The 27,738-nt window shown below is 40.8% G+C and overlaps 1 protein-coding gene across 4 annotated transcripts in view; it reads left to right on the top strand.

The window, feature by feature from the left end:
• DOCK1 (dedicator of cytokinesis 1) overlaps positions 1–27,229 on the top strand; it is a 362,659-nt gene extending 335,430 nt beyond the window's left edge. For all 4 annotated transcript variants that reach the window (XM_081005188.1, XM_081005189.1, XM_081005191.1 and 1 more), the window contains exons 47-52: positions 2,312–2,449; positions 8,268–8,413; positions 9,900–10,098; positions 13,502–13,652; positions 17,251–17,396; positions 26,063–27,229. In XM_081005188.1, the coding sequence (XP_080861314.1) occupies positions 2,312–2,449; positions 8,268–8,413; positions 9,900–10,098; positions 13,502–13,652; positions 17,251–17,396; positions 26,063–26,158 (876 nt within the window). In that variant the 3' untranslated portion in view covers positions 26,159–27,229. The remainder of the gene's footprint in view (positions 1–2,311; positions 2,450–8,267; positions 8,414–9,899; positions 10,099–13,501; positions 13,653–17,250; positions 17,397–26,062) is intronic.
• Positions 27,230–27,738: the final 509 nt, after the last annotated feature.

Raw genomic sequence — 27,738 nt, forward strand, 5'->3', positions numbered from 1 at the left:
TTCACATGATTCCCATCCACACTCTTTGCCCAAAAGCAAGGGGAAGTTAATCAACCAAGCAGTGTAGCAATGGCCATTTCCAGCACCAACTGCATGGAGTGTGCTCCACGTGGCGAACCATTTGAGCAGGAAAAACTTCAAATAAATGCTTAAGTAAAGATGTGGTTATCTGGTATGGCGAAAGCCCAGTGCAGTTCACTGTCTATCGTGGTGCTGCCTTGGCAGCACTACCTCAATGGCTTCCTCCACCTGAGGCAGCTGCTTCTCTCTGCCTCATGGATGGACCGGGCCTGTCAAGGACTGACAGCACTGGCTCTCCCCACTGTTTCAATCTCGTGGTCTCCAAGGAAGAAAAGGTGAATGCTTTCTTCAAACCTCTACTCCTCCTCAATGTGAGGTGTTGCCAGGGTTCTCTCCTTATTATAAGCTTCATATTTTTACCTGTGACTGAGAGAGAGCATGCACAGTATGGGAAGGGCTTTCTGATAGGTAGGGAGTTAACAATCCTTTGGCTACACCCTGGCTGAGGTTTACATTCGGCTGGTTTATTTGAACCAGGATCTATTCCAGGGCCGAATTAGACCCTGAGGCCACCAGTTGCCTTTTTTCGACCAGTGCACCAGACTCTTTCCACTGTAACATAAGCAAAACAACAGCCCCAAAGTTCTAAATCATGCGGTTTTCAATGTAAATGACAATAGTACAACATTTTTCATGATTGTCCAGTCCACCAACATGTTGATATTGCTTTAGCAGATATATTCCGTGATAATTTTCTGAAGTGGGCTGCATCACTTACGTCACATTCCATCATTTATCATATTTTTAACCCGTAAAAGTCAGGAATGACCCTGCAGCAAATACATTAGGAAAGCTAGCTTCTCTTGTGGCTTATCTTTCCCTGGTCAAAAATAACACAACTGTGGTTCCCTGTATTTAATTGCCATATGGAAGATAGCTGGAAGTTGCTCTTTGGTGATTAACAAAAAATATGCTTCATTAGTTCTAATCAAAGTGGCAATTTTAATGTTTATTTTTTTCCCGCTGCCAAGGACAAATCCATATGGGCTATAAATACCCGTGGCTACAGTTGAAATATTGTGCTTCTTTGGTCTTTTCCTTCAAAAGTGCCAAGAGAAGCAGCAGCTGTGTGCTGCTAAATGTCAAGAAAACAAATTTTATTCAGGATTTCATCCTGACAAGATTCATTGAATTTGTATAAAATGCAGTTCAGTTATATTGTCTTCCATACTTGTAAATCTTCTAATTTAGATGGATGTTCAGTGATGTTGGGGGGGGGGAGGAATCTGTTTTTAATCAGTATTATGGTTTAATTATGAATTATTAAGCAGAAGCCTCTTAGCTTGATTGCTGTGGAGAATATCGAACTCCAAAACTGTGTATCTTGGTAAAAGATTTCAACCCCCACCCACTTTTAAGTTTGAGGGAGAGGAGACTAATAGGAGGTCTATAGCTTTGGGAATGAAATATCACTCTTAAAACAATTTAAAGGTCAGTCACATCTCCACACTACAGGCTAATTATGTAATCTTACCTTGGCATGGGTATTATTTGACAGCAGCCCTGCACATAAATGATTATTTTCAATTATAAAAAAGGAATAATTTTGCCTTTTGTCATCTCTATCTCTCCCTCTTCTAAAATATTGGAAAACCAATTTCCGATTAGAAATTTAGGTTTAGCCTTGAACACGTAGTTTTCTATGTTTTATTAACAAATACTGATGTGCACAAAATGCAGTAGAGTATTTTGTTTTGTTTTTCAGTGTGATGCAAAGGGTCATAAATAGCATTTGTTAACCAGAAGCAGGCTTTGTTTCTTTACTATTTATTCTCTGGAAATCTGTTGGAGTTGACATTAATAGTGTAGCTTGAGCGTCGGCATTCATCAGCATGCTAATTTAAGGCGTGGTATGCCTTGGTATTCTTTTGAGCATAATGTAAATGGAATATTTATTCATCCTGATTAATTTAGCTGTGCATCTCAACATTTGATGACTCCATTTATTTTAAAAGACAAAGAACTGAACAAGAACATGCCCAAACTGTAAATATCTGGGTGTTTGTGGGTTTTTTTGACTAACCACATTAGCAACTGCACAGACTTGCACAAACTCATTTTCCCCCTAAGAGTCACTGGAGGCAAAAGTGAGATTGTGCATGTTCTTGTATAGTTTTCAAAGGTGTTACAATTCCACAGCACCTTATATGTTAAGATGAAATTCCTGTTTTGCTCCTTTTTTGTTCTTTTGAGACCAGAAAATTAATGGAAATATAAATTTCTGTTTCAGATTCCATTCTTGACAGAAGGTATCCGAATTCATGGAGATAAAGTCACAGAAGCACTTAGGCCATTTCATGAGAGGATGGAAGCCTGTTTTAAGCAACTGAAAGAAAAAGTTGAAAAGCAGTATGGTGTCAGGAGTCTTGTAAGTAGTTCTCATAAAATATCGGTTTTAGAATGGGAAATGTAAATAATGTTAAACCTTTTGTTTCCCTGTAGATTCTGCACTATTATAGGGGCTCTGAGGCAGAATAGGTCTCAAACCTCTCAGAGGATGCTCTGTTTTAAACCCAGTACCATTTCTATTTAATATGACAAAATCAATGATAGTCGAGTGAAATTCAGTGTTTTATTAAATTATCCATAAAAGTAAGACAGAAGTTGTGAACAGGCTTACATGCAGGTGTACTTAACATAAGCAGAGCCATAATGGATCAGATCAAAGACTTTGTCCAGCATCCTGTTCACCCAGTGGCCAGACAGATGATTATGGGAGACCTGAAAGTAGGGCATGAACACAACTGCTTTCCTTCCACTTGCACATACTGCCTCTGAGGTAGGCAATACACAGCCCTTATGACTAGAAGCCGTTGATAGTTTTACCCTCCGTGGATTGGTCTAAACTCATTACTACAACCACAAATTCCATAGTTTAACTCCTGCACTGTGTGAAGAAGTACTTATTTTGTTTCTCCTGAATCTTCCAACATTCAGCTTTAGTGGATGGCCTAAATTCTAGTATTTTGAGAGTATCAAAACAACTCAGTTAAAGATTCGGCGATAGTCATGTCATGATAATCCGTTGTAGCAAAAACAACAGAGGCTCGTAAAATCTTAACATCTTTTCAGTTTATTGTGGCATAAATGTTCCTGGGTTAGGACAGTCTTTTAGTCTGATAAAGTCTTTAATTGGCAGGCGTATGCATATGTTTATATGTTTGCATATTATATATTTACATTTAAATGGGTCAAAAGAGAAATATATACATAGTGGGACCAAAAGACCAATACAGTGGTGCCTCGCAAGACGAAATTAATTCGTTCCGCAAGTCTCTTCGTCTTGCGGGTTTTTCGTCTTGCGATGCACGGTTTCCCATAGGAATGCATTGAAAATCAATTAATGCGTTCCTAGGGAAACCGCCTTCAGACCAGGTCCGGGGACAGTCTGTCCCCGGACCTCTTCTGAAGGCTGGGGGGGGGGATAAGGGCTTTTCTTCCCACCCCCAGCATTTTAAAAAACCCCGGGACAGCAGAGGACTTCTCCGCTGTCCGGGCAATCTTAAAATGCTGGCGGGCGGCATTTTAAAATCGCCCCAGGACAGCGGAGGACTTCTCCGCTATCCGGGGCGATTTAAAAGCCCCTGGGAAGGCAGGCAGGGGGGACAAAGACTTTTGCCCCCCGCCAGCCTTCAGAAGGTGTTCCCGCCCCCCCGCCCCGCTTCGGAACGGTGCTCCGAAGCGGGGCGGTGGGGGAAGGTGTTCCCACCCCCCGCCCCGCTTCGGAGCACCGTTCCGAAGCGGGGCGGTGGGGGAAGGTGTTCCCACCCCCCGCCCCGCTTCGGAGCACCGTTCCGAAGCCGGGCGGTGGGGGAAGGTGTTCCCACCCCCCCGCCCCGCTTCGGAGCACCGTTCCGAAGCCGGGCGGTGGGGGAAGGTGTTCCCACCCCCCCTGCCCCGCTTCGGAGCAGCGTTCCGAAGCGGGGCGGTGGGGGAAGGTGTTCCCGCCCCCCCCGCCCCGCTTCGGAGCACCGGGAGAAGCGATATCCCCGCAGCCCCTTGCTTCAAAAGAGGTCCGGGGGCAGCGGGGAAGAAGCGCTGCGCTTCGCGCTGCCCCCGGACCTCTTTTGAAGCAAGGGGCTGCGGGGAGATCGCTTCTCCCTGCAGCCCCTTGCTTCAAAAGAGGTCCGGGGGCTGCGGGGAGAAGATCGCTTCTCCCCGCCGCCCCTTGCTTCAAAAGAGGTCCGGGGGCAGCGCGAAGTGCTTCCCGCTGTCCCCGGACCTGGGGCTGCGGGGAGAAGATCGCTTCTCCCCGCCGCCCCTTGCTTCAAAAGAGGTCCGGGGGCGCTTTCCGCTGCCCCCGGACCTCTTTTGAAGCAAGGGGCTGCGGGGAGATCGCGATCTCCCCACCACCCCTTGCTTCAAAAGAGGTCCGGGGACAGCGGGAAGCGCCCGCTGTCCCCGGACCTCTTTTGAAGCAAGGGGCGATGGGGAGAAGCGATCTCCCCGCAGCCCCTTGCTTCAAAAGAGGTCGGGGGCAGCGGGAAGCGCTTCCCGCTGCCCCCGGACCTGGGGCTGCGGGGAGAAGATCGCTTCTCCCCGCCGCCCCTTGCTTCAAAAGAGGTCCGGGGACAGCGGGAAGCGCCCGCTGTCCCCGGACCTCTTTTGAAGCAAGGGGCGATGGGGAGAAGCGATCTCCCCGCAGCCCCTTGCTTCAAAAGAGGTCCGGGGGCAGCGGGAAGCGCCCGCTGTCCCCGGACCTCTTTTGAAGCAAGGGGCGATGGGGAGAAGCGATCTCCCCGCAGCCCCTTGCTTCAAAAGAGGTCCGGGGGCAGCGCGAAGCGCCCGCTGTCCCCGGACCTCTTTTGAAGCAAGGGGCGATGGGGAGAAGCGATCTCCCCGCAGCCCCTTGCTTCAAAAGAGGTCCGGGGGCAGCGCGAAGCGCCCGCTGTCCCCGGACCTCTTTTGAAGCAAGGGGCGATGGGGAGAAGCGATCTCCCCGCAGCCCCTTGCTTCAAAAGAGGTCCGGGGGCAGCGGGAAGCGCTTCCCGCTGTCCCCGGACCTGGGGCTGCGGGGAGAAGATCGCTTCTCCCCGCCGCCCCTTGCTTCAAAAGAGAAGACCCGCTGTCCCCGGGGCAAGCTTCGTTTTGCGAAGCAAGCCCATAGGGAAATTCGTCTTGCGAGGCAACTCGAAAACGAAAAAACCTTTCGTTTTGCGAGTTTTTCGTCTCGCGAGGCGTTCGTCTTGCGGGGCACCACTGTAGTAAGCAATAGATTTGTCATATTTCTGTGCTGAGCCAAATCTATTCAACAGGGTTAGGCAATGTGTAGCCCTCAAATGTTGTTTGGCTCCAACTCCTATCAGCAAGGCCAGTCATCAGGGATGCTAGGAGTTGTTGTCCAGTGACATCTGATGACCCCAGGTTCCCCTGGGTAAGTTCAGAGCAGAAGCAGCTCACAGTGTGGGGTGAAGCTGTTATGCTAGCCTCCCAACAGGTGGCTCACTATTGCTTAATCGGAGGGAGATGGGGAGGCTGCAGGAAGGTCAGGGCAAGAGCATGTCAACCTTCCCACTGCCTTATCCATGTCCCTTCCGGAGACTTGTCTGCTGGGAAACTAGCATAACATTAAGAAATGGACAATTACATTCTGTAGTGAGATAGGTAACCCCAATTTCAGCTGGGTCCAAATAAATAAATAATGGTTAAGCAATTTAATGCTGGAATGTTCCTTTGAAGTTTCTTCGTTGAAGTATAGTTTGAAGTCAGGAGTGCTTGCAGGAGACATTTCAGTATTCTGTGAAAAGATTAGTATACATAACAACATTTTCAAGTATTTAAGAGTGACCAAATATAAACCCTAAGAGGTAACCAGAAACATTAGATTTTACAGTATACTTTCCAGGTTCACTGTGAGAGACCTGCTTGGTTTAAAATCAAGACAGTATGCATTTTTTTACAGTTTTGTCATGAGATTAAATCCTCAGGTGGTATCTGACACCTTTTTGAAGCATCCGCCCTTTGAAGTCAAAGGCAGGTATCAAGGAATAAAATTTGTGAAATATCATTCTCAGGGAGTTAGCATTATATCTGCATCGGGCCTATTTGAGTGGCTTTATTGGTTTTATGCTTTGGGTGTTAACTAAGTAAAACTCCTTATATTGGTCTTGGATGTTTTGTTTGGAATAGCTGCATATTTGAAATGGAATTTATAATGCACTAAAAACAAACAAACATAGAAGTGCTCATGTAATTTATTCCCCCTTCCACACTTTATGATGAAACAAATATATATGCACTCCAAAATTTCTCAGAAAATGTATAACTGTAAATCTTGAGTGTACAAGCTCAATATTGCTCTCTTCTTTTGTCATTGTGACATATGTTGTGTATTTGGTCCCACACAGAGTAGATTTTTCAAGCTTTATTAACCACACAAATCATGTATGAACACTGAAGCTAGGCAAAATAATGAGACCCTCCTGTCATTTAAGAGATACATTATCGTCACAATTGGTATAATTTGTGTCCAAGTATGCAATTAGAAATTGCTTAAGTCTCACTAATGTCTTGCTACACACATCTTGATTGTATAGTTTTGTTTCTTTTATTTTTTGAAAATTGAAAAACAGCTTCCCTTATAGCGGTATCAGCCATGCTGGGTGGGCTGCTTATCAAAATTGGAAACCCATTTCTATTACATATTCTTTAAATATAGAGCTTAATTCATTACTGTGCATAATTCATAGTGAGTAGAGCAGTCAACAATGTTTAATCTTATTAAAACCTTCATAACCTTTGGAGTGCCACCTCAGGTGGCAGATACAGGTCTGAGCAATGCAGTGCTTGCTGCCACTGCCACCTGCCACAGGTGCGGGGGGGGGGGCAGCAAAGCTAGCAGTAAGACCTGGAGCTGCCATCTGAAGTGACTGGTCCTCTCTGGCCTCCTTTTCTCTCCCCCCCCCCGGGCCATCTCCAGGTAGCTGTGGAGAGGAGGGAAGGAAGAGGCAGGAGGCTGCCTCAAGTGGCAATATGTCCTGGCCCAGCCCTACATTATGTTGGAATATCTCTCTTTCTTACAACTTGAAAACATTGGAAAAGCCACGAGACAGCAGATAAAATTACTGCCCTAGATGATAATGTGCTCCCCGTGTGAAGAGAGACGTTGATATAAGCCCTGTTTATATGTCACTTGTTTCAGTAGAACATTTTAACATATTCTGGTATTTGACTGCTATGCTTATATCCAGATATTATCTTCTCAGCCTCACACAGATCTGCAGCTCAGCTCTGTCAGAACACATAGTGTTTTATCACTTCCGTCTGTCTTCGTGCAGCACCAGCCTCCTACTAGTTGGCAGGGTGGAAAATCTACCTGTGATCAAACAGCATGGGGTTCCTATTTTTGTTGGCAGAATTCAATTATTTTGTGCATATATTAGTTATTAATGGGTAACAAACCTTGAATAAACATTCAGAATGGTAAATTCTGCCTTTCTTGTTTCTTCCATCTGTGAAACTAGATTTGTGTGCCTCAGTACTAATATGTGTGCTTCTGTAAAGGCGATGGCTTTCATTTATTTTGCCAGATTGACTGGGGTTCTCCCTGTGAGGTAGTAAGAATTGGGTGTTGGTGGTGTACCAGACTCCCTACAGGGTGAGAGCCTGATGATGAGGAAGAGATAAATGTCCGTATTGTAGGGGGGCGGAGTTGTGGATTTAGTAGGAGTAGTAGGGTTTTTTTTGTTTTGAATGTAGAATTCATATTGTATTTCTTATATTGATTCCTCTTTGTTGAAATATATAAACCACTTAGAGAGTTTTGTTGAAATAGAAAGTGGTATATAAATTAACTAGATAAAATAAATAAACATCTTTATCTATTTCAGTTGTTTAAAGCAACGTGGCCAACTTTTGGCCCTTCAGATGTTGCTGAACTACAATTCCCATCATCCCTGATCATTGGCCACACTGGCTGTAGTTGATGAGAGTTGTAGTTCAGCAACATCTGAACCAACCTAGCCACTCTGATTAAAAGGTTATATATACATATGAAGGAATGATAGCATTATAATTTCTGTGGCCCTGAATAATATAATTTTCTTTCAAAATAACTGTCCTCAAGAAAAACCTATTCATTCTTCTGAATGAAATGAATGACACCTAAAGAAAAGTGCATCTTTTATAACATTCATGTATTTGGAAGTGTTCTGGCAACAAAAGAACTATACTTGCTCTTTCTGTAGCCCTCAAGCGTGGATGACAGACGAGGTAGTCGGCCAAGGTCCATGGTTAGATCATTCACGATGCCTTCATCTTCAAGGCCACTGTCTGTTGCTTCAGTTTCCTCCATTTCATCTGACAGCGCACCTTCGAGACCAGGCTCTGATGGGTACGTGTGGTCTACTGCATGCATACTCTGTAGCATTTTCTCTACTAGCTCATACTCCTAAGGTTCATAAATATGCCTGCTTTACATTTTCTTTGGGCTTTTTGATCCATATATTAAAATTTTCAGGTAGGGTTTTTTTTATTAAAAAAATCTTGTGTTGAGATATTAGCAATAAAATTCCTTAGCCTGAGAATTTACCACTCTCTTCTATTTACTTAAAGTATTGAAGTTAAGATTTCATCAAGGCCAGTTTATGAGACTGAACACTGGTCTCAAACTTGTTAAGAATCCCTGCAGTTCTTGACACTTACAATGCTAATTGCAGTGTTAATTTTTAAAAAGCTTTGGAATGCTTCACAATGTTTCTGACATGTGAAGTCGGGTATTCTATCATTCTTTGCAGTTGCTCTTCAAAGCTGAGAGAGAGGGCATTTCAAAGAGCTGAGATACCTTGTGACTTGAGAGGGCACTTAGACGTAGAGCAGAACCCTAAGTGGTTCTGTAGCAGCATATCTCCATTACGTTCCACATGCCCCTCCCTTTCCCCTTGGGTCACACAACAGCCAATAGCCATTTGCAGAGAGAAGGGACAGTTGGCTATGCAGATACGCCTGCATGTTGAAAGAGAACCATGCCCTGTATTGGTCAATCATATACATGTCTGCTACCTTTGACATGTGATACACATTTACAAAGACATATGGTGGCTGTACAGATATTTTCAGTTGTTCTTTACTTCAACATTCACACAAGCACAGTTTCATAGATTTAGGTTTCTACCAGCCAAACTACCAGCTTTGGGAGGGTGGGGGGAGCTTAAAACTGACCCTGTTCATTCTTCTAATGCATTGGGGCCCTTGCCAGTTTCCCGCTGGAAACCACTCCCCCAAACCCAGCTGCTGTTTGCTCCTGAAGGTAACAGCAACTCTGGTGGCAAACAGCAGTAGGTGGGAGGTTTCTTGCAGGCAGCGACCATGCACCTCTGCTATCACTTTCCAGATAGAGATGCCACAACTTCTAGCTTCTCCAAAAGAAAAGCAGACAGTGTAAATAAATATAACATATACTTTGGCCCTGAGAGGTTATAAACTACAGGTGTATTAAAAAAATCTATACAGGTGTTTTTCACTTCATAAAGTGTATTGAATTGTGAATTTGAATTGAGTGCCAAAGCTGCATTCCTATACATACTTAACTGGAATGTAAGTCTCATTTAACACAATGACACTTACCTATTGAGTAGGTGTTTATAGAATTGCACTGTTAGTCTACTACATGAATTGTTGGGGCTGTTCCATAATAGTTTGCGGGAAATTTTGATCAATAGCCAAAATGAATTAGTTGTTCTGTCACCCCCGTTATAGTATCATTAAGTTTGATTGGTTGATGAAGGGATGGAGCACTAAAGTGGTGCTGCACCTAAAGATGTAGTGATTGGTACTGATATAGCGATGCCCTTAGTACAGCAAATGTTTATACCCTTCAGGTTTGTGCTTGAGCCTCTTCTACCAAAGAAGATGCATTCTCGGTCACAAGACAAGTTGGACAAGGATGATCCGGATAAAGAAAAGAAGGAGAAGAAGAAAGAAAAGAGAAACAGCAAGCACCAAGAGATATTTGAAAAGGAATTCAAGTCAACAGATATCTCTTTGCAACAGTCTGAAGCAGTGATACTTTCAGAAACGGTAATGATAACTGGCCTATCTGTAAAATGATAATAGCTTCAACACACCTAAACGCAACGAACATTGCAGGGGAATGATGGTGTGCTTGACACTATAGCTGGAGCAGTATCCAGTTTAAGAGAATAAATTCCACATTTCAAATACTTGCAGTCTGTTTGGCAAGCGACATAATGTTCAGGCGAACTTTAAATGCTTTGGAGTTAAAAGGTAGCAGATTTATTCTGACATGTAGCTGAAAGAAAATGCTCTGAAAAGGTTAATTAATCAAACTACTTTTACAGATGCTCACTGTCTTTAGGGGCATCAGTAATATAATGCCAAGTAGTATAGGGATAAAAACACAGCTTTCATTAAATTGTTTTACTTGGAAGAAGACTACTTTCTATAAATGATACATTAAAAGGTGAGGCATCCATCTCAGATGCTGGGGCGGGGGCAGAAGAAGAAGAAGAGAAGAGTTTGGATTTGATATCCCGCTTTATCACTACCCTAAGGAGTCTCAAAGCAGCTAACAATCTCCTTTCCCTTCCTCCTCCGCAACAAACACTCTGAGGTGAGTGAGTCTGAGAGACTTCAGAGAAGTGTGAGTAGCCCAAGGTCACCCAGCAGTTGCATGTAGAGGAGCGGGGAATCGAACCCAGTTCACCAGATTACGAGTCCACTGCTCTTAACCACTAACACCACACTGGGCAGAGAATGGAAGTGAGATGGCGAACGATAGTGGTGTGTGGGCCACACCCCCTGCCCTACAGTCTCTTAACTAGAGTACTAGGAGGGCACTATCCCTATCCCATAACTAGGGTTGAAATAAGCTGCAGCTGTCAGTCTGGTCAGCTCCTGCATATAGAATGGGAGAGCTGTTATCTTTTCCTTGGATCAGGCAGCAAAATGTCTTGGGCTGCCCCGTTGACATGCTAAAATTCTGCATCTCAGCAGCTCTCAGCCGTACAGTAAATTTATAGACACAGTCTGCCAGTGGTTAGAATCTACCCTTCCAGTTTTTCATCAGTATTTTTAATGAATTGTCATCAATTTATTTAATCTTAGAGAAGTTCTCAGTTCTTGAAATACATAATAAGGAAGCTTTCTCAGCTATGCACTTGGTAAATCACCATGGTAATTTAACTGGGGGATCAAAAACAGAGATATAAACTTTATGAAGAGAAAATTGTTTGTAATTAAAGAGTTCTTGCATGCTTCTGATCTGTTCTACAAAGACTATTTAAATGCTTCAGTATTTACAATTATCAACAATAGTTCTTTAGATTTGTTGTATAGATCCTTTCTACATAGCAGACCAACTTCTTTGACATGGCCTCTCATCTTCATTCATTCATTCCCGAGGCTGAGGCTCAGACTAGTTCGAAGTATTAAAACAAGACTGTGAGAAAGTGTGTCAAACATCAGCGTAATTGGCTGAACATTTCATTGATTCAAGGACAAGTAGTATTATTAGCCCCTTGCATTTTTTTTTAATTAGGCTAAAATAATAAAAATCGTATTTTTATTCTGGATTCACTGAGATTCCTATATAACTGGGGAAGTGCTCTTTGTAGAAAAACATTAATTAACATAAGTAACCATGAAAATTATACAAACGGTTTAAAACCTGTGTCCTGAATATTAGAAAGCAATTTTGTTTGTTTATAGGGCTAGAAAAAAACTTCCTGCCTGGAGCAGTGAAAGGTACTTTCCAACATTCCTTTGCTAACAGCAGTTTCCTGTATTTTTTCTTTACCAAAGCAGACCTACCTAGCAAGCTTGGAGACTTCAGTACATGAAAATGCTCTGAATTGTGTAGGCAAGAGAATAGAATAGATGACTTCCTCTAAGGCAGTGTTTCTCAAACAGTGGGCCACAGTGCTACAGCCTGACCACGGCCTTCTCACTTTACTGCTCCAACCCCTAGCCAGACCTTTTAGTTGGGCCAATACCAGCACCACCAGTTCCTTGTATACTGAGCAAAGGTGGCTGAGAGACAGAGAATTTCAGGTAAGCAGGAGGGAAGGAAAGTCTCCTTCCTCTAGAAGGTGAGACAGAAGGTTAACTGGGAATTAAAAGCAAGGGGATAAGCAAGAAAAGGTGTTACAGGAGGAAGAAGTAAGTGTAAAGGCGCCAGGGAGCAGGGATGAAATAAACAAGCAGTTTGAGGGGTGAAGAAAAGGGCACATGTTGAAAGTGAAAAGGCAATAGCAAGTCAGTAAAATTTATTTGAGAAATGTGGGCCTTGGAAGGAAAAAAAGTTAAATGAAGAATTATTCTTGAGGTACATCCTCAGAATCCATAAATTCTGCCTAAAATGGGGGAGTCATTAGCTCTAGAACAAATTGCTTGAGGAAAGCTGAGGTATGGCACTCGTTGCCATAGGGGAAAAACTGCAGCAAAGAATTTAGCAATTTCCAAAGATGGTTTAGAGATCAGTAGAAAGGGATGTTAGTAATTGCCAGCTGATTGTACTAAACTCTGTCTTCATTTGCTACCATTTTGTGACTGGTGGGCCTCAATAATTTTCAGCTCTTTAAAGTGTGCCCTTGGGGTAGAAGGTTTGAGAATCCCTGCTGTAGACCATAAAAGTCCATTCTTACAGTGCTCCCTGCTCAAAGTGACTTGGCTTTAAGTGACAGAACACAAAATCATCTGCAACAATATTCAGCGGTATGAAAGCCACAAGAGTCTTCTAAGTACATTTCTATTGTGTATGGATCATTACCCCTCTGCAGTTACTTTTGAGGAGTTTTATGGTTCACTAGGCACAGGAAGTTAGTTCAGTATCTCTAAGAATAAAGAAATCCTATCAACAACTAGAAATATTAATCAGTATTTTAAGAAGAAAAGGAAATATGTGTGTTATGATGGTAAGATATGTTTCCACCAAGCATATTTTGCACTGTGGCCTGTGCTTTGAGAAATACTCTAAATATAGTAATATGTTTCTAGCAGAGACTTCTCATGAAAACAAGCTGGGGTATATAAAACAAAAACCTAGTGGTATAAGTGGTATATCTTTTAGTTTTCCTAAAGGTCATAACAAGCTGTAACTATGATAGGAATAGCCAGCTGCCATTTTGTTAAATAAAACCTGGAAACACCTAAAAAGTATGATTTTAAAAATTGACTGTACATTCAAGGCCACAAAAACTGTGTTTAAGAAAGAACAAGCCAAGGATATATTTTAGAAGAATACTGCATTGAGACAAAAACCGTTTTTTCCTTATCGCTGTATTGTTACATTAAGAACATATTTATCACAAGGTCAACGGCTCACTAAGAAATCTTTCCTCCTTTGTTTCCAGCAGTTGTGCTGTAAGAACAAATTATATATCCTTGGACTGTGTGATGTATGTGTGGAAGGTATACTTCAAATTGAGTCTTGCTTGCTTTTTTTTTATTTATCCAAATGCAGATCAGTCCATTGAGACCACAAAGACCAAAGAGCCAAGTTATTAACATCATGGGGAGTGAAAAACGTTTTTCTGTTTCCCCATCACCGCCTTCTCAAACCATCCCTCCACCAGTCACTCCAAGGACCAAGCTTTCATTCAGTTTACAGTCCAGTAAGTCTGCTTTAACTGAGTAATCACACTAACTTATCTTTTTACACTGCTATAACCCCACCCCGGGACCGTTGGGTGAAGGGCACGTAAGAAATAGTAATTTACAAAACTTTTGGTTTTTTCTGATGTACTTGAACAAGCCAGGTCATATTAGGAACTTGATATCTCTGAAATGTTTTATGATCAACTGGCTAATTAGGTTAACCAGAGAGTAAATCAGACTATGTCCATCAGGATTCCTTCCACCTTTCGACTGTTGCTTTCATCAGGGCTGAGTAGGATATATTGTTATGATCCTACTCGCATCAGTTCTAGCCACCATGACCAATAGTCAGCAGCCACCATCATCTAGACAGCCACAATGTTACCCACACTTGGCTTAAATGAAGAATAATTGTGTGGCCTGTTCAAGGGGGAAATTTACTAAAGGTAAAGGTACCCCTGACTGTTAGGTCCAGTCACAGACTCTGTGGTTTCGGCGCTCATCTCGCTTTATTGGCCGAGGGAGTCGACGTTTGTCCGCAGACAGTTTTTATGGGTCATGTGGCCAGCATGACTAAGCTGCTTCTGGCAAACCAGAGCAGCGCACGGAAACGCCGTTTACGTTCTCGCCAGAGCGGTACCTATTTATCTACTTGCACTTTGACTTGCTTTTGAACTGCTAGGTTGGCAGGAGCTCGGACCGAGCAACGGGAGCTCACCCCATCACGGGTATTCGAACCGCCGACCTTCTGATTGGCAAGCCCTAGGCTCTGTGGTTTAGACCACAGCGCCACCCATGTCCCTTAAAATTTACTATGGGATCCATTAATTTCACCGTGTAGTGCATATAGTTTTATATAAACGTGCTATACAAATATTTACTTAGAATATTATTTAGTTAATTTTGCCACAGCATTCTGCCAATAGAGTATAGGTCTTCAGACCCAACCCTCTAGTTAATGGTTTGGAGGCTCAGCCATGTGCTATAGACTTATACACTCTCTCCGCTGCTAGAAGGATCCTTTCCTTGTTTAGGGAACCAGGCTATTAATTCAATGTACCAGCATTTATTCAGATTACTGTGCCACATCAGGATCAGGGCCTGTGTGTTTTTACTGAACAAATGAACAGCTACAATTGCTTCATACTCAGGCTGATTATTTTATACATAATTTTCAAAAAGGGTATGAATATTTTTTATAAGTGTTTAATGAATCATCTTATTGCGTTAGCTATATGATATTTTTATAGTGCAAGGGCTATAGGAAAATCCTCCAGCTACTATAAAAATCTATAGTGCAGAACAATGAATGAAGTCCTTTTACAAGTATTAAAGAAAGTAATTAGTATACGGTATGCTGTTTCTTAAACCATTATCTTTTACTGACTACTGCCTTCCAAGAAGTCTCCTGTAACAAAGAATATGGAACAACCACCTGTTCATATTCACTACAGCAGCAAACATCCTTCCAAACTGCTTTGTGATGGTAAAGGACCTTCCTCAGTACAAGTTGTTCTGAAGTTACGGGCACCTGAACCCTTCCCTTGACTGTTATGTTTTAGGCTTCTTCTCGTGGGCTTGGATCTTAAGTTTTTGCTCCATGAATTTAATAAATTTTTGTTCATGAAAAGCAAAAACCACAGCAAGCAGGAGGAGTACCCCCCCCCCCCGCAGCTTCATTCCCTAAGGCTTGCTGCACACCCCCAAAGGACCCAAATGGTCTCAGCCGCTGGTGGCATTGCAGTTTCCTACACATGTCTTAAAGCATAGCAAAGAAGTGCAATTAAGCTTTTTTGTGGTGCTTCTGAAGGACTTAAGGATGGTGCTTCTCTCAGGGAGAATGTTTTCGTCCTAAAAAGTGCCTCCTTTGAGGAAGCATGACGTTATTACTGTATTTACTTTCACATTTTGAAGGCACATGGTTGCATATTGCAACTCTGTTAATAATAATAATAAATCACCCACCTAAATCACTATAGGGCCTCTCTAGGGAGATGAAGGTATGGTAGTTCCTGTATCCAGAAAGGCACAAGTTTTCCATCTCAAATCTGCACAAACATGCCTGTGTGCATCTTGATTGTGCCAGAACATCAGCTCCACCATCCATTTGGCATAAATCAAGACTATGTACTCCATTGGTGTAATTCCTTAATTTCGCCAAATCTCAATAGTGGAGCTTCTTGAGACCCTAAGAACATGAGAGCCTTTGAAATTGTCCCCTTTTTTGCTGTGAGGTAAGAAAAAAAGACTAGAAAAGAATGAAAGTGAACCATTTTACTTCGTTGTTTATTTTTGTTATAGCCCACCACAAGACCTTCAGCTAAGAGTTGGTGAATGGCCGAAGGTCAACCAGGGATTTGAACCAGCGTCACCAAGCACAACATTTACAATATCATTTGTTACTAATTTTGACAGAATTTTGCACTTTGGAGGTGATTCAATGTTACAGAATTATTTCAAGAAGTATAGTAAAGGAAAAGCCAATTTCTTAAGTGTTTAGTGTGGGCATACAGATTTAAAACAAGAGTCCTGCGATACAATCAATTTTTGAAGGACACTGAGGTGTCAGCTTATTTTGTAGTTAATTTCAGAAAATAATGTTTTGTGTTCTCTTTGTAAGTATTTCAAGCTATTTAAACAATGAATGACTCCTCATTTAATTACAGTAATTTCCTAACATTTTAATAAATATATGTGCCTAATGTGTGCATTTAATTCCTGAAAGATTGTGTGGAAGAGTAAATAAATGTTTGTTTGATTAGATTGTAGTATACCTTTGGAAAATAAATGTTTAACATTGTTGAATTTTCAACAATAGTTACAGGAAAATGCCCAAGAACAGAAATGATGCTTCTGCTAATAATATGAATGGGCAAGTCACAAGTAAAGTCACTTTCTGAAATGCTGGTGTTCTGAAACAGTTGACATCTGGAAACCCTGATTAGCATTGTCCTGTGACAATGACTCTCCCTTCTTTTGATTATATGAGACATGATATGGCCCTTTTATTTCTCAAACAACACATTCTTTCTGGTATGTGAATCCAAAAATTGCATCAGTAGGTGCACCTGTGCACTCTATTTTGTTGTATTAATCATTATTTCATATTATTTTAAAATGAGTTACCTTTCTGCTTGCCGATCAGAAGGTCGGTGGTTCGAATCCCAGCAACGGGGTGAGCTTCCGTTGCTCAGTCCCAGCTCCTGTCAACCTAGCAGTTCAAAAGCACACCCAAAAAAAAGAGGTGCAAGTAGATAAATAGGTACCGCTCCGGTGGGAAGGTAAGCAACGTTTCCGTGCACTGCTCTGGTTTCGGTGTTTCATTGCGCCATAAGCGGCTTAGTCATGCTGGCCACATTACTCAGAAAAACTGTCTGCAGACAAACGCCGGCTCCCTCTGCCTGTAAAGTGAGATCAGCTCCGCAACCCCAGAGTCATCTGCGACTGGACTTAACTGTCAGGGGTCCTTTACCTTTTTTACGTTTCTGCAAAAAAAAAAAAAAAAAAAAGTCCACTGACAAATTTAAGCTTTTAAAACAATGAGATGTGCACGCAACATTTGCTAGGAATTTAAAGGTTGACTTCAATGACTGTGAGCTATGTGTTTATTTTCAGATCTGGAACTAAATGGCATGAATAGCTTGGAAATGGCAGGCATTCCTCCTCCATTGCCTCTGAAAGGCAGCATGGCAGATTATGGGAATCTCATGGAAAGTCATGAATCTCTTAGCCCTGCCACATCCCCACCTGTACCTCAAAGAGTAAGTTTTATAACTGGAAATGACTTTCTTCAAAGCAAGTCTACGTAATGTGTACTTCTGTGGTCAGTAATTATTTTCATGGAGGATAATAGAATCATAGAATTGTAGCACTGGAGGCGATCCTGGGGGGGTCATCTAATCCAACCCCTTGCAATGCAGGAATCTCAATGCACAGTCCCCTATCCAGTTTGAAACCATACTGGATCCTATTTAGCTTTGCAAATGTGCTAGCCGTTTTATTGCTGCACCGCTAGGAGGTCCACATAAAGGAGAGGATTTTAAGTCCACAGTTTGAACACCATAGTCTCTAAGCTGTGCACTTGCAAGGTTAAAAAAATAGGATTAAGAATCAGTTATAATTAACCATAAAACATATTTAAAATGCCTGCTGAAATAAAATAAGGTCTTAAGTTCAACAGGGTAGGTGTCTGTCCGATTTCAGCTGGGAGGGAGTTCCACAAAATCACGTTCACAAGACTAAACACACGTCTCCTGGTGCACGTGATACATTGTCTGAGACATAAACTGTGACTCCCCAGAAGACTTTAGTGAATGGGCCAGGATATAAGGAACCAGGAGGTCTTTAAGGTGTCCTGCCCCCAGTTTGTGAAGTACTATATGCTAGCATATAGGCAGCCAGTGCAAGCTTTTAAGTGCTAGAGCTACGTGCTGGTTGCAGGCTGTCCTCACCCACAGTATTTTGCACTAACTGGAGCTTCATGGCCAGACCCAATAGCAATCCCACACAGTGTGTATTGTATTGCAGTAATCAAGATGTGAGGTTAACGATGCATGAATCACTGGGGCCGGGCTATGCCTGACCAAGAATGGCCATAGCTGGTGGATGGAGTCAGAACAGCAGCTAATCTGCACTCTCCAAAGTCCTCAGTCACTTGTCCCTTCATCTGCTTCTGGGTTGTAGATTAGGAAAGCATCTGGTGTTTTCAGGACCTTGGCTTTCCCTTTTTCTGATCCCCGGTGAACTGCCACAGAAAATGTTTTCATTGGCAGAAGAGAATGCTAGGTGACTTGTATTGTGAACGCAGATTAATCGGGTAGTGAAACCTATACATAAAAACAAAGTATTGTAAAACAGCCTGATAGAGGCTGTTAAAAAGACAGAGGAGAGTCCCAGCAGAAACTTAGATTTTATGTTTTTCCTATCTCATTTCAGGAGAGAAAATAAAGTATATTTCAGACAAGTTTAATATATGAGGTTTGTTTTGCAGGCATTCACTCACCAGTTTCCTAAAGGCAAGCAATTTTGCCACTCTATGTAATGGATTGCTGAAACATTTGAGCAAAAATTGTTGCTGCTGGTGAAAAGAAACTATTGTTTAACAATCTTAGATTTCTGTTTCTAACATCCTATCAAAGTCATTCGCAAACATTTGTCAAAATTTCTTCAACCTTTGACCTAAGCAAACAAATTGTAACACAATCAAAATAGTAAGTCTGAAAATAGTAAATCTGAATATAAATATATATATATATATATATATATATATATATACACACACACACACACACATATATACATACATATATAGTAGGTTTCTGTTTAAATCGTACTTTTAACCCATATCAGATATTTAAAATATTGATACACTAATGTTCTTGAGAGCCAAAAGTGGTATTAGGAAAGACTGTGATAGCACAGCTCTTGAGGAGAAACTCCAGCTCTGAGCTTTCCCACTTCCTTTAGCTGTGGATTTCTCCCCTTCATTTTATCCAGCTTATGCTTTAGTATGCAGGAGCTAGTTTGCCTTCTGCATAGGAAGCTGACTGGAGTCCCTAATGTTATTAAATTGACTCTCAACAGTGTTTCCTTTATTCATCTTCTAGCATATCATAGTATACAATTCTAGTTAGTCAGCCAATTGTACAAGGAGGCTGCAATTATCTATAAGTGTGTCAAATATCGCATACAACTATATTCCTCTGACATCTTCAGAACCCCAGTTACAAGTGAGGAACTTTATTCATGCATTGATCACCTTGCATTAGACCAGCATGCTAATGGCACCATGTGGCTTGACAATGTTTAGCCATTTTTCTTTGCTTTCAGTACTCCTTCACCCGCCCACCCCCATGCAATGTACTCCTATAGGAGGGTGGGACTCATTGTTAATCTTACTTTACATATTAATAGAAGAAGCTATGAGGCAGTAACTTGCTCATCATCAGCCCAGTGAGTTTAGGGCTGAGCTTCCCCCAAATACATACACATAGACACATCTCACATAACTATCAGTGTTAGATTTGGCAAATGAAGACTTGGCTGCCTTTGAATTACTCACCCTGAGTATCTGTGGGGATAAGCCACTGAAATTATTAGCTAATCTCATTTTATTCACATTAAACAATGATATGGAACACAAAAGTAGAGAGTGCTCTGTATTAGAATGAAGTAGGAAATGCAGTGTTATTGAAGTTAAAGATGGCACAAAAAATACTTACGCAAAAAATGGGCCCATATCACAAAATATTTGAGTTGCAATTGCAGCCCATTATATGAGAATTCCATTTTAGCCAATTTTGAAAGCATTGAGGAAAAATCGTTTTATTATGATGATTTATTCACACAAATTTATTATTATTATTTATTATTATTATTATTATTATTATTATTGCCCTACCCATTCTCATTTCAAAACATTTACTGGTAGATATGCACACACACAATCTTATCTAACATAGTATTATAAAATCTCTTTTTTGAAAGGTTTTCCTAATAAATATATCCGAGCATAAAATAGGACCTTTCGTTTCTGGTGAAGATCTGTTACATAAAGGCTCCTCCCCCCCCCCCCCCCCCGTTCTTTCATAGCCTCACAAACATCGTTGCATATAAAATCAGCTGCATAGTTAGCATTCAAAATCAAGAAGAGAAAGGAAATAGACAATGGAGCACTTAAATTTGTAACATTGGCTCTAACGCTTACTAAGCACGCAAATAATGGCTTGATTCCCATCAATCCAAAAGTAGATACAAAGCTTGATGATGAATGTGCCATAGAGCGGAAGCAATGCCCAATGCATAATAAGAGAACTAATACAGGCAAGAAAGAGAGTTTTCCTCCAATTCTAATGCTTTATGCCGTATCAGAGAAATCTGCTCATAGCAAACATTATGGGAGAACAAATATATGCATCTGTGTTCTGCAAGTTGAAAAAGTTATAGTCATGTGTACCCATCCTTTTGGTATTCTGTGAATACTGTTACTTCTCCAGATTCAAGGCAAATCTTCACAACTATCCAGTACATTACCCAGAATACAAAGTATTCAATTTCATCACAGTGCTACTTGTCTGCAAATGAAAAGACTCCTTCCATCCATGGAAGGTACTAAGATCCAGTGGAGGCTCCATTGGAAGCTATCATTGCCGAATCCTTTTCCCCCTGAAGCCCCCACCCTTTCTTTCATGGTGCTCCAGAAAGTTTCCCAACCCCACAGAGCTACTTTTCAGGTGGCATGGGGAGCTGCAGGGGGAATAAGGAATTGAGGAAAAATAGCCTTACTACTCTTTTCCAACACTGCATCACAACTCTGATGGGCACGACAACCATGGTCCTCAACCCAATGTGTTGTGTTCATGAATGGAAGGGCTCCATCTGGATGGCAGTAGAGACTCCCTGCTAGAAGAAGTGGTGGGACAAGGTGGGTTTCTTTTTCTCTCTGCTGAGTCCTATGCAGCCTCTCATGCCAATCCAAACCCTACAGAGCAGTTTTTCAGGGGACACAAAGAGGGCTAAAGGGGGGAGGAGGAACTGGGAAAAATAAACTCGTTTCGTTCCTCCAACACAAGTGAAAATCACCTGAGTTCAGGTCTGGATTTAACCTATTTCACGCCAATTGATCAATTGGAGGGTAAGGTCATTAAATAATTATATTCTAGAGCTGTATGAATAGGGCCTGCCTGTTGATTCTGAGCCGTCTGCACATTATGGTTTTGATCCTGCACAGAGATACCATTCCTTCTTTTACCAAACAAAAAAAACTACCACATTAAAAGCTTTGCAAATTTCTAGACTACTAAGTCTCCACGTAAGGAGATGGGGATAAAGTTCAGGGAGCAAACCTGATGTCCACAGAAGGGTGAGAGTAATGAACTTTCCTAGAACAGCCCTCTTTAAAAGCAGGTTAATGAACACTGTGGCATAATTATTTCATTGAAGCAGCAGTGTTACTTTTACAAGACTTTCTAACAGGCAGATTTCATATAACAAAGCTTTGGAAGCTCTTCCTTTAATTCAAAGTTATAATTCAAAGATTTTTATGATCTAGATCATGAAAACGTGCCTGCTATTGCTTTTCCATTATTTGCAGATACGGTGTTACTATTGTGAAGAAATTACATTGGACAGATTTGCCTGCTTGCAGTTTCATTTTAGATATTTTTAAGTATTTATACCCTGCTGTTCAGCCGAAAAAGGACCCAAGAGAGGCTTGCAACAATCAGTACTAAGTCGATCCCTGCCCTCCATCTTATAATCTAAAAGACATGGCACAAAAGGTAAAAGTACTTGGAGGGAGGAAAGGAAAAAGACATTAGTTCTTATTTTGAGTTCTTTCTCACAGCGGGGGAAGGATACAAGCTCCCTCCAGCTGCTGCTGTTTTGGCAGATGTATGAAACCAGGTTGGTCTTCCCCTTCCTATGTAGGAGTCCTGGGGGACAGAGAGGACAGTCTCTGAGTGGCCCTTGGTTCCCTGGCAAATGCAGAGGCTGCACTAGAAGATGAGCAGAATAAATAATAATAATAATAATAATAATAATAATAATAATAATAATAAATGGTTTATACCTTGCCCATCTGACTGGGTTTCCCCAGCCACTCTGGGCGGCTTCCAACAAAAGATTAAAAACACATTAAAACATCAGACATTAAAAACTTCCCTAAACAGGGCTGCCTTCAGATGTCTTCTGAACATCAGTTGTTTATATCTTTGACATCTGATGGGAGGGCATTCCACAGGGCGGGTGCCACTACCGACCTTCAGAGTCCCTTCCAACTCTACAATTATTCTATGATCTGTATTAATTATGAAATATAGAATTCAAATAAAGGCTATCACTGTTTTTTTGCACCCAGCTATTGCACACATATATATTATAGTTCAAATGCTTACAGGATCTATATTGCTTTGAAAACTACTGGGAGCATTGTTACATAATACTATCAAACCCACGAGGTGGTAGCCAGTGTGCTCCCCCTCCAGGTGTTGGACTCTTGTCCTATCAGCCTCAGCCAGCATGGCCAATGATCAGAAACAGTGGGACTTGTTGACCAGCAACATCTGGAGGGTGTGATATTGGCTACCCCTGTTACGCTATTATTCAGGGTAAGCAAAAGGCATTCAATATATTCTGTGATGTAGAAACCCTGTGCTACATTAAAACTGAAAAGGAAATTATTTAGATGGTAAGGATAAAGAGTTGCATATCCCTGTGTGTCTTTGAGGACCTAATAAATATTATAGTTAGCTGTAGGAAGTCAAGTAACTCTTGAATAAACTTTTGATCACATAGAGAATTTTGGTCGGCTAATAGCATGGAAGGAAACATTCACAGTGTTTCAATGCACAACTCAAATTTTATTTTAATCCATGGGTTATTCTGAAGGAGAGAAATCATTATTGCTTTTATATTTTACATTTTCCCCTTAACTATTGTGCTGTGTTCCGCCAAGACTGTGAAGAGAAACAAGACATTTTAAAGCAAAATTGCTTCTTTTAATACAGAAGGAAACCAAACAAATGAGAACAATTTGGTACTTGAAATGGAAAGGACAGATTGCTTCTATGTTGCAGATGTGCGTTTTACATGAGGTTCCCATTTCCCCTGAGGTACACGTGACTGAGGGAAGTCTGCCTAGAATAGGGTTTAATTTGAACTGGCAGGCTCTTATCATTATTTTAGAGAGAAAGCAATCTCTTAAAACCTGAAAAGCACCCTAGAAACTACTGAAACATAAACACAGACATTTAATTAATGTAAAGTTAAGCGAAATTTGGTTTTGCATTTCAGCCACATTGTTGAGCGGAAATGATTCGGGCACCTGTGATATTATTCTTGAGATTCTAAATAGCCCTTTTGTCAATTTAAATTTTAGATGAACTGAACAAAACCAGAGTATCATTCATAGTATACAATAGGCTTTTAGAAATGAAAACAAATATATAGCAAATAGCCTACCATCCATTACTTTAGACTTCAAATGTATGTTGTTTTTTTACTCTCAGATTCAGGGATGTCAACAAACAAAGGCAGTAAGTGTGGAGCTACTTATTAGGGCCTCTTTTTAACGGTGTGTTTTTGACCCTTTCTGGCTTAAAACAACAAGCTTACTACATTTGTACCCACTGGTTAGCACGGAATGAAGCACATGTAGCTTTCTGTCAAAATTGTGTCTGGGATCCCTTTGTGTCCTGAACCCTTGTACTGTCTATTCCACACCCCACACATACCTTATCCCAGGAAACTATTAGATTGAAGAAGACCTTCACCTCTGGGTTTCTGTATTGCACTACGCACTAGAATTTCATGGTACAACAACGGTGTGACCATTTGAACGAATGCTTGAGGTGTACATAATGCTTTTTTGATGCGGTCTTTTATCACGCCGATAAAATAACATGAGCAATAACCAGACCCAGTTCAGATTTAGACTTAGAGCACAGAAAATAAAACTGGACTTGCAGAGAATGCAGGTACTAGTAAAGAATCAGATGCATCTAGGAAGATACGCTTTGTTTTGTTTTTTAATCCTGGCCCTCCTCTAGCAGATGTAGCTATTCAGCTATTCTCTAGGCTCCGCATGAAATTATTCCTATACTAAAACAATTTGATATTGGCCTGAGAGGTAATAGCCATTTTGTGCCTTGTCTCCCTCCCCCCCCAAACCCGGTGCTTCATTTAATAAACTGATCAACTTCATTTGTGAGTACATTTACTGAACACGTAATCTAAGGTTTCTCTGACCGAGATAAGTAGAAAGAATTGTGTGGTGACATGATGGGGTCCACAAGGGACCTGGTTTACCATGATAGTATCATAGTGATACTTTCATTAAAAACAGATTTATTTATTTTTTTACAAAATTCACATTTTTGATAAATATAATTTCTTTATCAGAATGATTGGGTTCCTATAACCAGGATACATTTCACAAAGGTTTTACTGAAGCATTAAGAAGTTCATGGTCTGCGGTTCAGCAGGGCTCCAATACATACACAGTGGTCTGCCAGACCCTCCTCAGTCCTAGGAAATGGTCTGAAATACATTGTATATAAAGAACATTCCCCAGTACTGAAGACATCCCCTCCTCTAATATTTTCCCTTTCCAGGTACTCTTTTCATCCACTAAATGGGAGTGAAAGCACTGATAATTAATGAATTGTTATTAAAAGATCTATAAATGTTTGTATATTGAATTCAGAATTAAAAAGACAAAATCAAGATCAAGACATAAGTAGATACAGTAAGATTTTTCCAGCTACTGCAAACATTTTGTACCAAGTCTATGAAGAAACTTTGCAAACATTGTGGGTTGAATGCAGACTTAGTCACGCTTAGAGCAGACCCACTAAAATCATTGACATTGACTTCAGTGGGTCTACTCTACGTGTCTGGATTCATCCTTAAGATAGTCACTGAGATTGTGTAGCATGGATAACATTTTTTATAACTTTCTGTTTAGAAGCAGGCCTGCTAGCAATATGAGAAAAGTGTTGAGTGGATTTACCATATGAAAAGTGAAATGCAAAAGAGGGGGAGAAAACATAAAAAATGGAGGGGGGTGAAGTAGTAAAAGTGGTATTAAGATGTCAGACAGTAAAACGTAAAGGGAGAGTTTATGTTCACTTGATGGGCTAAGATTGCATGAAAGATAACTGCTAGATAGGATGCTGCAGTATCACGACAGCCTTCCAGCAAAGAAGCAACATTGGCTGCATTCTTAATGAAGCTGTTGAAAAATCAACCTGAAAGCAGCATGTGCGCAATTCTGCAATAGCTTGACATTATCCTGACAGTATAGATTTTTGTCATCGGCCACATAGCTTGATCCTTATGGGAGTAAGTAATTTATCACAGGTCTAATCTATGCTCCTGTCTTTAATTTGATCAAGCCAACTGGTGGCTCCTGTCATTTCCTAGAGTTCAAAGCATAATGCCATTCACAGCAGCTAAATATTTTAACATTTAGTAAGCTTTAATTACTATATGGTGGCAGGTAGATGGCTAGTCCACCCTTTTCATACAGCAAAAAAAAAAGACATTTCTCAAAGAGCAGACCTGAAACTGGTCATAAAAGAAGGGAAGAGAAAGTATTCCAGCATCGGTCTCTCAACTCGATAATGCTTAGGGCTAAGATGGTTAATAAAGACCAATAAAGTCAGAAGTTAGCCGCTTATATTGCAGACCTTTCTGAAACAAAGCTAGTTAATAAATCCTGTGAAGCCTGTTAGTGTCAGTATTAAACACTAGACTTAACATCAAGCAGCAAAACACTGTTCATAAGACCAAAGTTGGAACGGAATTAAATGAGTACACCTCTTTATCTTGCACGTCACAGCAGTGTGTAAGAAATTACATCTGAAGTGACCGGTTGCTATAGAATTGGTTCCTCAATAAACTATTTTGTTCCAAATTTGTCTTCCAGCAATTGCCACCTCCATTACCAAGCAAAACTCCTCCTCCGCCTCCTCCAAAGACTACTCGGAAGCAAACCTCTGTGGATTCTGGAATTGTCCAGTGAACAAGAGAGCGGATACCTCCAAAGACTGAGCTTGTAAAATTTTACTTTCCCTAAAGATGTACACAGTGTTTTAACACCACTCAGCATCAGAGCATCTAACATAGTGCAATAGTTCTCATTTTCAGAGCAAGATTGATAGCTCTACATAAGGTCACAGATTATGAACCCAAACTGTATTCCAAAGCATAGGTGTATTGTTAAGTGACAACATATTATTGCAGCCATTTTTTAAAAAATGTAAAAAATCATTCCTGCTGGCTTCTGAAATTTTAATCTTAAAACTATAGTTAAGAAGTTGCATTGGGACTAATAAGAGGAACAGTCCACTCTGTCATTGCATTGGCATTCACAAGCCTTTTTAAAATATTGGCCTAATGTAGGCAGTGTACCTTAGTATCATAGGTTTGTACTCTTTGTCAAGGAAATAGGAAAACAGAAGTATTTGTGAAGAGTATTTATAATTGCTCTGGGCTACCATTAATGTTGGTCTCTCATAGGCCGATAGCTTTTTGAAGTTCCATTGTAACAGAATAAGGACCAACCATTGGCTGAGCCTGATTTTGTGTGGATTTTAGTGTAAAATGTGTTTTAAGCTCCTGGAAAGTTGTTAATTTATGGAAAATATCGTGTATGCAAATGAAGAAATCTTGAGCTTCCTAAAAAAAAAAATGGGAAAGGGGACAGCTTTTGGGAACAAAAATTCAAACCTAACAGTTGTACTTGATTTACAGTTGTGCCATTATGTACAGCCATTTTGTATATATTATTGGACTTGCAAATTGTTTCATTTCACTGTGCCTGCTTTTAAAGTAATGATGGTATTATGTACTTTCAAATGTGTTACAGCATTTTAAATGTCGGTAACCACTGAAAATGTGTAAGTTGCTAACATGTGTGTTATTCCCAGTAACTGAACTCAGAAAATATTGGGCAATTATGAGGAAGACCTGAAAAAACCTAACTTTTTAAAACTTGTCAATGTACCTCTTTTTTATCATCAACAACCTTTATAACCTTAACAATAGTTTTAATATTTCACTCTCTTCAGAAATAAAGAATTATTTTAAAATATTTTCTCTAAGTAAATAAGAAGTCTTCTTGTTAGTTTGAATTAACAGTTATTTAATTCATTATGGTAATCAGCTGTAGAGTATTTTGGGCTCTCATCAACCACAGAATACTGATTTTATAATTGTAAAATCACTAGTGTAATGGCTTGGATCCCAAAAAGTACTGGAAGGGGCATGGCTGTGAAGTTGGCTCTGCTCATGGAAGGTGACCCCTTCTGATTTGGGGTGACTCCCCCCTTCTTTCTAAAACCCCATGCCACAGCCCACCCTATTCATGAGCAGCCCCAAAAGGGGTGTCAGATGCTTCAGAGGGAGAGAACTCTTGTTACATGGTGGCTGTATAAATGAAGGAAATAACAGAAAACTAGGCAAGTGTCAAAACTCACAGCAAGCTAATGGAAGAAGCATACAAAAGTCAGTTAATGTATTACAATGCCTTCTTCAGTTAGATCCCTCTCGTCATAAAGGCTAAGACTGGAATCCAAAGATCTGATGTGCCCAAGCGCTTCT

The sequence above is a fragment of the Podarcis pityusensis genome, assembly GCF_964106645.2.
Source record: "Podarcis pityusensis genome assembly, chromosome: 5".
Lineage (NCBI taxonomy): Eukaryota > Metazoa > Chordata > Lepidosauria > Squamata > Lacertidae > Podarcis > Podarcis pityusensis.